At 36.0% G+C, this 15,583-nt stretch overlaps 1 protein-coding gene across 3 annotated transcripts; it reads left to right on the top strand.

Moving 5' to 3' along the window:
- The first annotated feature begins 346 nt into the window (after positions 1-346).
- LOC112055656 (popeye domain-containing protein 3) lies at positions 347-15,376 on the top strand. Of its 3 annotated transcripts, XM_024095848.2 has the most exons (8): positions 347-601; positions 867-925; positions 1,312-1,396; positions 1,910-2,091; positions 3,136-3,267; positions 6,162-6,269; positions 11,264-11,561; positions 14,007-15,373. In XM_024095848.2, the coding sequence occupies exons 1-8, from the start codon at positions 478-480 to the stop codon at positions 14,225-14,227; spliced, it is 1,209 nt and encodes a 402-aa protein (XP_023951616.1). In that variant the 5' UTR covers positions 347-477; the 3' UTR covers positions 14,228-15,373. The 3 variants fall into 3 exon arrangements, with proteins under 3 accessions (XP_023951616.1, XP_052738444.1, XP_052738445.1); XM_052882484.1 differs by lacking the exon at positions 3,136-3,267 and having other exon boundaries at positions 14,007-15,376; XM_052882485.1 differs by lacking the exons at positions 867-925; positions 1,312-1,396 and having other exon boundaries at positions 14,007-15,376.
- The last annotated feature ends 207 nt before the right edge of the window (positions 15,377-15,583 follow it).

The following is a 15,583-nucleotide window of genomic DNA, read 5'->3' on the forward strand; positions in this document are numbered from 1 at the left end:
CTTCAAATTGTTTGACACTTGGCAGATAAATGTCAAAAAGATCTCCGTCTACCTCAGACCAATTACCGTTACGTCTACGGTTTTACATCTTTCTTGGAATTAAAATTAATAATTTTTCAGCTCCTCTCCTCATTTTTTATTTTAACCTAGTTTTGAGGAAGGTACAATCCGTTTACGATTAAAATAAAATATAATTCATTATTTTTATACATTATTTATTAAAGAAAGACCTAGGTAGACTAAACTTTATAGACTTTTATTTTAGTCTGTGTTATGAACTTTATGGTTAATTTTAATGTTGCAACATGTAAAAAAAGAAAAGCGGATATTCGATTGACAGACCGCACTACGTTTGCGATATTGATTTTGGCGCGAATGAATGATGTAGAAGAAAACACCGATTAAATAGCGGTATATTTTCATTTTATGATTACTAAATTGAAAATAAATTGTATCATCGTAAATTATTAATTTAAAATGCCTCAAGGCTTGTCGGACGTTAAGAGTGAATATTTAGAAATTGGCGAATATAATTTTTCATGGCCCGGTGAAAATGGAACTTTACAAGATTTTGGTTCTGTCAACTATACAATGCCTTCAGGTATGTGCAGTGAATGACTTTTTTTATTATTTACAGGAACCTAATTTGGTTATATCCTTATTATATAAACAAATTTTAAACATAAACGACTAAGTATATGTAAAAAAATCTGTTTTCGTTTTTTTTTTGTAGACAAGCAATCTGTTTCTCCCAGTAACATAAAATACATTAAAGACTGATCGTTCTTATTTAAAAACAAGTATTTAAAACTTATTATAAAATTAAGTATAAACTTTAATTCTACGGTCATTTTGTGTTTTTGTAGGACCGTGGTATTGGCCATGGTGTCCCCTGTGGAAAATTCCTCAACATCCATTATTTCAGGTTAGTAAGTAAATAAATCTACCTATTTCATATCTATGTCTTTGAGTTTATATATTAACAACTGACACCGCGCGTTTTTACCCGCGTGGTTCCTGTTCCCGTAAGAATTCGGGGATATATTTAGCCTTCTTCGATAAATGGGCTATCTAACACTGAGAGAATTTTTCAAATCGGACCTTGAGTTGCTGAGATTAGCGCGTTCAAGCAAGCAAACAAACAAACAAACTCTTCAGCTTTATAATATTAGTATAGATATAGATTATAATATAAACTCAAAGGTGGATATAAACAAGAGCCTAAGGCCTTTTTAAATTTCAAGTTATTACGATGTGAAATTATGAATGGGGAACCAGTTTAAATAAATAACAAAATCTAATTAAATTTAGCTCTCAAATGTGCTCTTCGTGGCTGCCTTTTGCGCTCCAAGTACAAAGAAAGGTCAACTTTGGATGCACACAATTTTAATTTTCGGTAAGTTTCCAAACATTGAGTTTTTTCCTTCCGATATTTCAATTTATAAGTGCTTAACATAGTGCTTAAGTTAAAAATAAAAATAAATTTATGCCACTGCGTAAAATTCTAGATTTTAAATATTGATTCCTTTTAAATCACACCATTTACAAACCTATATTTTGAATTTGAAACATTCTGTTTATTTGTGCCTCACATAGTTCAAAAAAACTCAAAACATTTTTTTCAAGTTTATCCAAGGATCTGGTGGGTTTCATTCATTTCATCCATTTTACTATTTTTGATTTTAATGTTAAATAACAATAATAATTAATGCTTATTATTGTTATTTAACTGGTTTTATCATGATGGTCCCGTAGACGCAGCGCTAATGTCATAATGGCGCTCAGTGTCATTTGGTAATGACGGTCTTATTGTCATTTGTGTAAGGCTGTTTAATTTTACTTCAGGTTTTAGCCGCGGGACTTCTTTCGAGGCGCGGAGTCTAGATTTGTATAAGTGTTTTCATAACAGGTTTCATGCTATACTCTGTATGGGCGTGGCACGTGATTTGTTCACCTGACGCCTTCTCGTGGAACTTCGGCTTCGTGTTCCTGAATCTCGCTCAAGTTGTCTACTTGGTGTACGAAATGAGACCTGTCAAATTTGACCCAGAACTTGAAGAGGTGTATCATACATTGTTCGATCCTTTTAAGGTTTGTATTTTTTTAATTAAAAACCAGGAGACGCTACGCAGTTTCATTCGTGTAGTTCCTGTACCTGTTGGAATTTGGGGGAAAAATATAGATTATAACATTCATTAATAATGTAGCTTTCTATTGGTAATTTTCAAAATCGGTTTAGTAAATCCAGAGATTACCCCTGTAGTCTCACAAACTTACTTTAAATATAACGGGACATAGAAGTATCAAAAAAAAATACTATTATTCTTCGAGCATACGTAATATTATCTAAGTTATGTCTAGGTTTCCGTTGTAGTAACTTTAGATTGGATAGTACTAATCTAAAAGTTTAAATTAGTCTTAAACCTCAAGGTATGTGTAAATCCCTGAACTTAGTAAATGAGATTGCACAATTTTTTTAAATATTTTCTATAATATATTATAATACCTACTAGTACTACAACTTCGTTCGCGTAAAATCCGTTTTATGTGAAAATTTCAATGTGAAAATATAAATAGAAGGGGGTAAAATAATGGTTGAAAGTTTTCACCTATTTCTAGGCGGACGAAGCCGCGGGCGTCCGTTTTAATAATAAATTATTATTGTCGTCAGAGATTCTTGATTCGTAGCAGTATTCGTAGCACATCGTAGTAGTATTTGTACCAATCGTAGTAGTATTCGTTGCGTCGTAGTCATATTCGTAACACGTATTATTCGTCTTTATTAGCGACTAGCGTAGTAGTGTTCACAGTCGTAGCAGTATTTAAAGCATACATACTAAAAATACATAAAACTGCGTAACTTTTAAAGAAAAAGAATATCTACACTAATATTTTATAGAGGAAAGATTTGTATTTTTAACGGAAAAGTCAAAAAAACTAGACCTATTTGAAAAAGTCCAATAGAAATCCAATAGAAATCTACATTACTCTTTCTATATTATTAATTGAATAGTTTCGTCGGTATATATAACTCCTCACAAAAAAGTAGCCTACATTTCGTAAGTGATTTATTTATTCCGTCCATCAGGTAGGTAGTAGTGATATAACCATAACTGTTTGACCTGTATCCCATAGGTATCAAGACTCCAGTTCAAAAGGATGGTGTCACCGGACTTTGCGCACGTAATGTCTCTCCACGCTGGTGAGGCCTATGCTATGCAAAACCTTACGAAGACCGATCGGCTGGGACTTTTGCTCTCCGGAAAGGTATCGAACTTACTCATCTATTTATTTTGAACTGGTTCATCAGTTCGACTTTTAGAACTCATCATCATCATCATCATCATCATCATCATTGTCATCATCATTATTATTAACAGCCGATGGACGTCCACTGACGGACAAAGGCCTCTTGCATAGACTTCCAAACCCCGGTCTCGAGCCGCCACCATCCAGCAGCTCCCTGTCTTCAGTCCACCTAGTGGAGGGTTGACCAATACTACGCTTTCCGGTGCGGGGTCTTTGGAGCCCCAACGGCCATCGGCTCTTCGAACTATATGCCCTGCCCATTGCCACTTCAGCTTCTTTATAGCGACTCGCTGAGGTAGGTCAGTAACTTTGGTTCTTCTACGAGAGTCATTTACTTCTTTAGAACTATCTCAAAATAAAACTTATGTTTACACTTATGGTATACGCATTTTATTATTTCTTTATTTCGCAACATTGTAAGTAAATTGTTTAACCTTTCTAAATCACAGTTTTTACTAACAACAGTGTAAGCCTTGCCTTGCTATAATTACAAGTTAGGAATAGAAGGCTTTGGGTAGGTCAGAAAGTGTAGAGTAAATATACGGTGTTTATTATTATCGTAACAATCGCGTGCCTTCAAATGTTTGAATGAAAGCAATCTTGGAAACAGACACTTAAAATAGGCACTGCTTATGCTCAAAGTAAACTATTTACTCAGCAAACTTGGGCATTAGTGTTGGCACACTTGTAAAATTTACTTCAAAATAATATGCTCTACATAAGTATGTTTCTATACGAATTTAGGTGAAGGCTTATAATGTAGCTGACTCGCAACTTGTATAGATATTTTTGTGCTACATATCAAAAGATTAAATAAAAAGGTTATTTTGCGGATGGTCCAATAATTGTCGTATTTCCTTTATTTAGTTTTCACTGAATTTGATAAGGTACACCTACCTATTATTTACGCAATCATGTTACTTTTGTTCGCCCTGAAAACCCTAATGTTGACTGAATCAAATAAATTTTATCACGTCTCATAAAAATTTAACAATTATTGTAAGTGATGATTTATGAATGAACAACTCAAAATCATGTAATTTTTGCCTGAACATGGTCGATGTACAACCAACCGAATTCATATGACTGTTCAAAGGAAATTAATACGTAAGTACATACAGTCATTACCTATATCCCTAAATGGATTTTACATGTAAGTAATAGTATTGGCATTAGGATTTAATAGGTATCGCAACCCTTGGCATTACTAGTTTCGTGGTAAGTAATAAGCACCACTTGTGCTTACGTACCGAGCGAGTTATCGTTACGGTAAAACTAAGATGTTGCAAACTTATTACGGCTAGAGGTTAATATTTTGTATACTTTCAGCGAGCCGAGCTTCTGTCTTACATTAACGTACTTTTAAGTTAACGAATTCTAAAGATAATGTCTACCTACTCATCGCCAAGACCCAAATTAATCTTTAACGAGTTTTTACGAAGGGTGGTGAATGGGGACATGATTTTTCATATTATCCTGAAAAAGATATAAATAGAACTACGCGTTATACTTGGTAGAAACAAAACAAATATAAAACAATATTCATTAACAAAATAAGTAGGTAGAAATATGCACAAAGGCGGTCTTATCACTAATAGCCTCCTCCAGACAACCGGCAATGTAAGAATCAAGTAATAGAAAACGGATAGTGGTATAATAAATAAACTAAACTTGGTAGGTTAAGGATCTGGGCCCAAAGCTGACATGGTCTAAACTTCAGAGCAGTAGCGTAGCATGCCTTGGAGGGGCCTACTGTATAGTCTGTAAAAATAGTCAAACTAGGCACTTCAAAAGTGCTTGTGAAGTAAGCCTACTTGTATAAACAATTTTTTGATTTTAATCACAGTCTTTCTATCTGTAAATATCTACTTGTCGTTGACCTAGAATCATTATACTTAGCAAGAAATAAAATCATATATCACAAGTAAAGGAAAATTAGTAAAATGTTCACTTTCCAAAGCACGGAACCCTTAATACGACCCTCAGTTAGCGTTTTTTTGTACTAACAGCGTCGTAACTTGCACTGTACCGTGGCATCAGGTGCAGCTATCAAAACGAGCGGTTTATACGAGGTAGGCAGACCACGGAACTTGTTGATCAAGTATTTATGAGGACTGCAATTCCACCATTACCGTATCTCATAGCTTATCTAGCAAGAATCACTTGGGTGGAACCCCTATCCTCGGTGGTTACAAATTATGCAAATTGCAGGCTTGTTTCATGGATCGTTACACAGCGGGCGAATTTAAAACAATTTTTGGTGGATGCACGTGCCAATGTTTGCGACGACCTTATTGCTATACGAGACACTCTAACGGTTGGGACGTGATTTTTGTCATTTCTTGACTATATCTAACTATAGCTCACGGCATCACGGCAATAAAATATTCCAATCCCTCTCGAAAGGTATTCTTTATCTGGGATAAAAGGTTCCTTTTTCTGTGTCCCTCACAATGTGTGCACGTATTTTCAGAATAATCAGTTAAGTAAGTACTTGAAGGGTAACAATACTTTATTTGAGTAGTTGGTGTTGTGTAATCAAAATTAATTACAATAGTTTTGTAAACAATTTTGATTATACGGATTACACTTAATAGGCATTTAAAAAAATACCTTCTTTATACGAAAATATAATAAAACAAGTTAAAAATATTATGTTGCGGACGGCAGAAAATTTATATTTACATCTTGTATCCTTGAATTCCTCGCGAAGTTCGGGATTCTTTTTTGAACTCCTCGTTTTGCTTATGGTCCAATCTTAGAATCCTTCACTCTTGGCATTATGTACGCGCACTTACCATAAAAATCAACTTTGCTGCCTATCATAACAAATATCTATTCTTCTTGTACAGGTAAACGTTATGAGTGGACATCAGTTTCTACATCCAATATTGCCGTGTGAGTTTTTGGATTCACCGGAATTCGAGTCCAGCAGAGCTACTATCGATGAAAAATTCAAGGTAAGTAAGTTGGTAGCTTTCACTTGAAATTCAGCTAATATAATATCAGCCTATTTTAGCGGCTCACTACGGGGCCAGCCCTCTCTCTCTCCTACAGGAGAGGGGAGAACTGCCTTGGTGTAGTGGTAAGCCTATATGATTTTAGATCACGAGGTCCTGGATTCGAACCTGGGTCGGGCTATGAGATACTGAGTTTTTTATTTTCTAATACCGTCATAGTACAACATTATTCGATGCTGCATCGCAGCGTCAAGCCTCTGACGCGTTTTGCCCTGATGCATTCTGTAAAAGTGTAAAGTTACAGCGCTGTGACATCCTTCATTTCCATGGCAACTTCGTTATTAGTGATATTTTAATGGTTCAAATTCAAATGAGACTTTTATTTTTGAATCTTTACAAGTTAGCCCTTGACTGCAATCGCACCTGACGGTAAGTGATGATGCAATCGTCGTGACGCTAACCGATTTTTCGTTCCGCCGAGCAATTTAGCATTCCGATACGATGTCGTGTAGAAACCGAAACACCGCTTCCATCTTAGACGAAAAGTTCGTTGACGAGTGTAAAATAGTGGAATCGTATCCCAGATTTGGCAAAGCCTTTGTGGTGTGATATATTAACAATGAACTGACATACATGTACATCATATGTATCTGTAATATTAGTCAGGCTTATCTCACTTCCCGTCTCAAATGTAATAGCGTCATCATCAGCTCATTAAACAACGCAATGGGGCTGACACGACTGTGATGAGTTCATTATTTGGGGCTTCGCCGCTCCGGCCCTTCCGCCCGACCTTTGAGCGAAATGTTACGGCCTCTGTCTGCAAAGGTCGTTACCTACATATACGTAGTTTAGTTTCCATGATACAATATTGTTATATATACTGATGCCTCATTGGCCTTACCAGTCTATGTCGCTTCGGGTCACGAGTTCTTAGGTCGAGCTACGAAATATTTAAATTTACTTTCTTCATTTAATAAGAAATTCCCAGTACAAATTTTTCGCCTGGAATTGGGAAGTTGGTGGTGGGCTCGGAAAGCAGGTTAAATCATCGGTCCGGTTCATTATCATTCCCTCCCCCCCAGCCATCAAATATTTGAACAGTACCCTAAACTCGCTCTGCAATAGACTAGCGTGATCGGTTTAATCTAAGCTCGATGTCTCCTTAAGGAGTCCCTCACTCCTTAAGGGGACAACCTGTGTACTGTTGAAATAGATTGATGATGATAATGATAATGAGGTACCTACTCAAGACATAAAATAAGTTACAAGGCTCTGGTTATGGAAATTGCTACATATAATCTACTAACAAACCCCGCACGGTTTGCCAAAAAGGTAATCAGTAAAATTTTTGTCTGTCTGGGCAGGTTATAGTATACTTTTCATCATGCTACAATCAATAGGAACAGAGCAGTGAAGGGAAATGTTTGGAAAACGGGAAAGTTACTCCATTTTTACAGCGATACTACTGTATGGACTGAATTAAAGAGGTCTAAGGGCGGACGAAGTCGCGGGCGTCCGCTAGTATAACATATAACCCGTGAGAATAGTGTAGCATCACAACAGCTGTGAAATATTTTTTTCAAATCGGTTCAGTAGTTTCAGAGCCTATTCAATGCAAGCAAACTAACAAACAAACAAACAATAAAATCTTTACTCTTTATAATATTAGTGAAGATATACTAATGTTTTTGTTAAGGTTTAAGTTAATATAAAGCTAAAATGAAAAACCTTATTCATAGTTTACTAGCTTACGGACAAATACCTTAGGGGTACTTTTTCATAATAATACTCGCATATAAGTTTTACTACGTCATGTACCCTTAATCCCTAAGGAATCGAATAATGGCAAAGTCTCATATTATTACTCCTCAAGGACAAAGTCTCTCAACCAATATTGTAAGTGATGGCATATATAAAACCGCGTGGAATTTTACTGCTCATCCAGTTATAATGGTGATACATACATAATGGTATATAAAGCCTTTGGATGACGACATCGCCCATATCCGTATGTAGGTTACCGAATAACAAATATGCCCGTAGGTATGTCAACATCGACGATTTGTCCGTCTTTCCCCAGATATATATAAGTTTGCATAAATGTATATTGTATATGTAGTGTATGTATGTATACATTTTAGATCCTGGACATACGTGAATCATCCAATCCACTTTTTCTAACACGTTGAGATACTAGGTCAATAATAATTAATAGAATATATAGTTAGGTAAATGTCCGAAGCTTATCAGGCCTTTTTTATGTTAAACCAACTTGATGTGTTCTTCAAGTGAAGAGCATACCTATTTATTTAGACGTTCGTCACAGTCATAATTATCAACAACTTCTAAAGAATCTTACATAATCTAACGACTAACGCCAAACGCCAAACGGTATTAGAATTGCTTGGCGGGTCAAAGCTCCAAATACTGTCTGCTAAGAAGGAAGATGTAAAGAATGAATACACTCTACTAGGCGCTACTTGAGGGGCTTATTTCAACTTTCTTTACGAATAAAGAATACGCTAGGAAACTTAAGCTAACTTATCCATATATCTAAAAAATTGTGCCGACGTGGTAAGAATACTGGCTGCATTTCCGCGTTGGACAGCCAGATTGATCCTTTGCGCAAAAAAAAGCCACCCCTGCGCTGTCACCAGTCGAGGCAACTGACCAGTAACCACGGTGAAACACTTCGGAGAAATTTTTTGGCAGTTAGAAATTAAAGTAGATATATTAAGGTGGTAGTTTAAGTAGTAAGTTTAGGTCAAAGTATAAATAATTTGAAGATTAAGCTTAAGTAGAAAGTTTTGCCATTTCAAGTGTTTGTTGCCATGTTAAAATAAAGAAGAAAATATCATATTATGCAAGTTAAGTATACAAATTTGCATTGCGTAACTTAATAGCCATAACAAATTAGGTTTTATGGGCAATTGCATTGAGCATACGTCATAGCGAGCTCTCGCATCACCTACCCCATTCCGGTGACCTAATTGTTGTCAGATACGGCTGTATAAAAGCTAAAGTGGCGATAAATGCAAGAAACTAGGTTAAATATCGATGAACTTAACACTAAACACTTTCGTCAACGCCCCGACACACGGCGTGGGGCCCGTAAAATTGCTTGTTTAGCATGAACTCTCTATATAGCACGAGCAATTTGCTGTAAGCGTTTCCTTAGTAATTAGCTGAGCAAACTAAGAACATTTTTCGCTAAATTAACTGCTTATCGTGATTTATCTAGCAGACTAAATAGCAAATTTTACTCTATGTACGACGTATCATTCTTTAATAATGACTTAAAATATTAAGATAATGAAAGTTATTTCATAGAACCGATGGACGTTGGTATCTAAGTGCTGTAATGGCGACCTCACACTGAAAGTGCGTAGGTGGATTTCCCACTGGGTCACAGGCGGGTAATAGGGAGTCACTAAATGCTGGTTGAGGCCACGGTGTTGGGATGTCTTTACAAGAGGCGTTTATCCAGAAGTTGGACGGTTATCGGATACATTTTATTAAAATAATGATAAAAAGTACATAACAGTCCTATGTAACAAAGTATGTTAAACTGTTACTGTTGTAAAGGGAGCTTTTATTTATATGATAAAATTCATGTATGGTCAATGGTCATGTATGGTCAAATTCATCTCCAAGTATTCGTGTAATTTTTTTCAACAAAGCAACACAATATGTCAAAGAGCGTAATCTTCCCTGGTGTTTCTTTCAAAGCCAAGCCAATAGGACAAGTAGCTATAGGATATATCGGATAATTAAGATAAGTAATTCTTTCTATTGTTAACCAGATCACTGGAAGTATACCTACAGGTTTTGCAAGACACTAAATCACAAATAAATAAAACTCTTTACAAGACATAATCAAGTAGGTATATGTAATTTTATGTGTTTCTGTCTGGACTAATTTATACCGACGCTCGCGTAAATCACTTCACGAAATTAACTACAAACATAGTTTGTTTCGAAATAATGCCACCCGGGAATTGAAATTATTGATTTTCGGATTTATTTCTTCGCTCATGCCAAAAGACTTCCTTTCGTGCCAAATTTTAAGATTGTATGTCACCGGAAAGTAGAATCACCGAATCTTATAGATTTGAAGGAAATCAGTCAGCATGTGAAACTTTTCTTTAAATTACGTTTTACCGTAGGTACACTTACAATCTTTTTAAATAAAATCTTTTAAAAACAATATTTAGTTATAGATAGTCTAACTTCTTCAGTCTAGACATCATTAGACACTAAACTACTTTCAAGAAACGTTTTTGAAAAATACAGACAACATTTTATGAGCTGCTATAATGGTTCCGTTTTTATTCGCATTGAGTAAATATAACCTAAGAAAGAACTGTCTCTCTCTTTCCTATTAAGTTATATGTATTTCTCAAAGTTTGGATGCGGAATTTTAGTTTATATAGATCAGTTTCTAAAATTTAGAGCTTCGTAGATCTTTTAATTCTTCCTCTCTGTATATTTTTTTTTGTTTTATAGATTATTTGCCATATTTTTTATAGTCGGGAAAGACTGTGCTAGGAGTGAGGGGTGAGGATTGAACCACCACCCTTCGGTGATGAGTCCAACCGCTCTTACCGTTGAGCTATTGAGGCTTTAAAAATGTTTTTAAAAGTCTTTATAAATAACTAGCCACCGCCCCGCGGTTACACCCGCGTAGCTCCCGTTCCCGTGAGAATACGGGCATAAAATATAGCCTATGACACTCACAAGTAACGTGGCTTACTAGTGGTAAAAGAATTTCGTTTAGTACACCAAGTGTGTTAGTGACGTAACAAAATGGACGACAGCGTTTTTGACGTATGGAAAATTTGAAATAATACGCGATATTTAAAAATATTTTTATAAGAAATCTTTAACTTTTATTAATTGATATCGATATATTTCGGACCATTATTTGATGTACTAGACGAAATTAATATTATATTAAAAATGATATGAGTCAACTACCCCATTGTTTTTAGGTTTCTATAGTCGCCGCGTCGTCCTGCCGCTACGTATACTGGCAAAGGAGTTCATTAGAGTATCTATTCGTGAAGGAGCCGTACCTAGCTTGCGTGGTGACGACATTGATAGCTCGTGACATCACCACCAAGTTGTATGCGATGAACAACAAGATCGTGACCGAGCGAGGCTCGCATCTGGACATTCGGCTGCCGAGTATATCGCACGCACTGGCTCGCAGTCCAAGGAGACTTCGCTCGGCCAGTAAGCCTCCGCCTCCTACTACAGTGCAACCGGTGCCTCCGGAGAAAAGATCGAGTAAGTGACAATTCATGATCAACCAAAGGGGGATGCCTATCCTTATCAGGCCTACTCTTATCGCCCAGCAACTTACTTATATCTAAAAAAATCTTGATAATTCTACTTTAATAATATAATCTTAAAGATGAATTGAAAATATCGTCATCTTTACCAAAAAAAGTTTGCTTCAACATTTTACAATATTTATCTTTAATTTATCCACAACTAGTATACGCCGCGCGGTTTCTCCAGCGTGGTTCCCGTTCTCGTAGGAATACGGGAATAAAATATAGCCTATAGCCTTCCTCGATAAATGAGTTATCTAACATTGAGAGAATTTTTCAAATCGAATCAGTAGTTCCTGAGATTAGCGCGTTCAATCAAACAAACTCTTCAGCTTTATAATATTAGTATAGAAGTATAGATGGGGACAGGCTTTGACTATATAGCCTGAGTATTACGATATGTTTTGAAGACTTATAATTGGTTTGTTTTCTTGATTGTTAAGTTTGTTGGTAACAGAAAAAGTAATACAAAAAAAATACAGCTTCAAATGTACTTCGCTGCTTTGGTACACCGGCGAACATTATGGCCTAGAAAAGTGATTAAAAATGTAATTTTTCTTCAATAAACATACTTTTATTAAGCCAATTATATAACTAGTTCCTTATTTATACATCATACTATCATCTCCATATACTTTTATACGGGGGTATACCTGGGTCTGAGCCGACGATGTATAGGCCGGTGGGCATTCCCCTTTAATGATCCCTACGTGCCAGGCGTCTTTATAATTATTATCAGCTTTTCTAAATGGCCTACTACATGCCAGACCTCCTTATAGAATATTTGGATAACTTATGGTAATAATGTTTAACTCTGTAACGACCTCTATTAAGTAGATCCTTATGATAATATCCGGGGTGGACTGTTTAACGCGCACACCAAGGCACAGGCGTGCAACTTTCAAACGCCCGGCTGTCATGTATACCTTCACGAACGGATAACAACAGAAATTGTATCATACTTATTACTGTTACTAATACTTGTACTATCAGAGTGATTTCAGACTAGCGTATTATTTGCTCGTTTCAGCATACGCGATAACACGCGCGCTACATTACGCGCTTTAAAAAACCGGACTCGCGTAAACGAGCATATTTCGGCGTGTTCGCTCAAACCTTTGGTGTCGTGTCAGTATCAACATAATATATACGAGCTTAGAAGTCAGCGTCAACGCTCGTACGAGTTCAGCGGTGTGACAAAAGGCGCGCCTATATATGCGCTTCCAGAAATGAGCTCATACGCGCATATAAAACGCTAGTCTGAAACCGATCTAATGTTCTGTGCTAAAACCACAGAAAAAATAAATACAAGTACCTCCGTTTGGGGCCATTCATCTAAAACTGTTTGTCAAATTATGAAATTAAAAATTAAGCCATGTATAATTTACCATCGAACTGCACCCAATTCATTAATCCGTTGGCCAAAAGCCATGGCGAAACTTTGGGTAAGTGGGACTAATTTATGATCACTCTAACTTTTCTGTACAGAAGCCGTTAATTTGAGAGAACTTAAGAGGACATTTACTTGACACACTTTTTGCTCCATAATTGACCTAAATTAAAGACGGCGCGGCGAGCTTTTAGACGTTCGTTAAAATATAAAGGATAGCAAGTACAGATGGGCTTCTTTAGGGAATTGCGGTAACCGCGAAAAATACGAGCACGACTCGTGTTTTAATACAATTTATATTAACCTTAGGAGATATTTATTTTATTTATGATTTTCTTTTGTTGTTTCCTTAATAATTGTGTATTTCTTTCTGCCCCTGAAGAATGGGCTAAAAAGAAATCTGCAACAAATAAAGTAAATTAATGTAACGTTAAAAATATTTTTTATTACAATTCATAAAATGTAATAGGTAAACTTATCAATGCTTTAAGAAATTAAATATCACGTGTCTCAAACGGCGAAGGAAAAACATCGTGAGGAAACCTACATACCTAAGAATTTTCTTAACTCCCTACATGTGTGAAGTCTGCCAATCCGCATTGGGCCAGCGTCCTAACCCCTCTCAATTTGAGAGGAGACTCGTGCTCAGGAGTGAGCCGAATAAGGGTTAATAATAATGAATGATGATGAAACTTAATAAGGATAATATGAACTTCACTTCGGCCACCACTGGCCCAATGCGGATTGGCAGACTTCACACACGCAGTGAATCAAGAAAATTCTCTGGTATGCAGGTTTCCTCACGATGTTTTTCCTTTACCGTTTGAAACACGTGATATTTAATTTCTTAAAATGCACACAACTGAAAAGTTAGAAGGTCACACCCTCCGAAATCGGAAGCAGAGGTCATATCCACAGGGCTATAACGGCTCTAAACATATGTGTCAGTATGTTTTCTCTTGCAGTCTTATGGAAAACACAATATAATAAAAACAAATTATTTTATAGATTACTGGTCAAGAGAGGCAGAGACAGGAGTAAGCATCGCCAAACGTAATGGCGTCGCAGCTTGCTATCCTGATGAGGACGAAGAGCTCATACCCCTAGCAGCTCATGAGGCCCCCGCAGCCTCCTCCGACGACCTCTCAGTAGCAGACAGTTGCCCCGACACCTCCTCGAAGTACCACAGCTGTGAGGCAGTTGAGACCGACGACGAATTGAGACATTGACATATGGATGATGATTTGTCATCGCTGACCGCAGATAGTATGGAGGAACTTGAAACTTCGCTCACATTTTGCAACACGAAAACAGTTTCCTCCGATAGTCTTTCGCAATAGAAGATTCGAGTGTTGACAGATCATTAGTTTACAGCTTGTGTATCATGAACATTGTTACTGTTATAAACTTGGATTTGTTTCGTGGTTTCAGTTTTTATTAGGCTTAATGCAGGGGTCGCCAACCGGGTCGGTCGGGTGGGTCTTTCGATGTGAAGTTGTGGATTTTAAATATTTTAATAACAAAGTCTTTTAAAATATAACAGTGGAATATGTCGTCACTCAGCCAAATGCTTATTTCCCCATGGCATGTATCGTCAGTCAACAAGTTTATAAGCTAAGTACCAATCTACTATAATATTATAGTCATCACTTGGTGCTATCCCAGAACGAAAGTAAAGGAGATGGTCCAAAATTGTATGGAGTCCAGGATCATTTATTGTACCCTATCGGAAATAAAAGAACATATTTTTTATATGTACAAATATACAAAACTACGATTTCACTATAATTCTTTCTAAATAATATTCATTCTTTCTCAAGAAATACAACACTATTAAGGGTAATAATGGCGGATTGATGACGTTTTCAATGCAGTAGTCGATTTGACGTTTGCTGTCAATTGTCATGTCATAGTTGCTTCAAGAGCGCCATCTTGATATAACTCAAAAACTTTTAATTTTAATTTTTTTTAATCACTTATTCAGATTTTTAAAAAAATCTTGAATTTTTTAAATTTTAATGATACGGGTATAAGAGTGGACCTTAAATGGTTCATCTCCATTTTCTATCTTCCTTAACTTGCTTCAATTGTGGCTAAACAGACTATAAAAAGTCCTCAAAATATAGTAAATAAATATTTTATTTCTTCAAACTCAGAAGTTGCCGACCCCTAGCCATAGGTATGTATCTATTACTTGCTTTTGCTACAAAAATATAGAGAAATATATCTAAATAAGAATCCTTTATGTACAGAATACCTATATTAATTGCCTATCAACGTATTCATAGATCGCTGTTGCAAATATGAAATGAGCATAATGTACTTACATAATATTATATTGTATTTAAAGTACTTATGTAACTTAAGAAAATCTCTAAATTATTACTTGCTATCATTGTTAATTTTGTTAGTTTAAGACAACAATTAATAAAAAATTTTGATGCAATATTGTATTTTCATTTGTCCTCATTAAAATCCATACATCCGTAGGTACTATTATTATACATGCGAATTACGATAATAAGTCTATCTGTCTGTCTGTTAACTTTCACGGTTAAACAGCTGAACCGATTAAGATGAATTTT

The sequence above is a fragment of the Bicyclus anynana genome, chromosome 7 (assembly GCF_947172395.1).
Source record: "Bicyclus anynana chromosome 7, ilBicAnyn1.1, whole genome shotgun sequence".
Classification (NCBI taxonomy): Eukaryota; Metazoa; Arthropoda; class Insecta; order Lepidoptera; family Nymphalidae; genus Bicyclus; species Bicyclus anynana.

Coding starts and splice junctions, on each gene's coding strand:
- LOC112055656 (XM_024095848.2), top strand. CDS start 478: ATGCCTCAAGGCTTGTCGGACGTTAAGAGTGAATATTTAGAAATTGGC. Junction 926..1,311: donor CTCAACATCCATTATTTCAG/GTTAGTAAGTAA, acceptor AATTAAATTTAG/CTCTCAAATGTGCTCTTCGT. Junction 11,562..14,006: donor GCCTCCGGAGAAAAGATCGA/GTAAGTGACAAT, acceptor ATTATTTTATAG/ATTACTGGTCAAGAGAGGCA.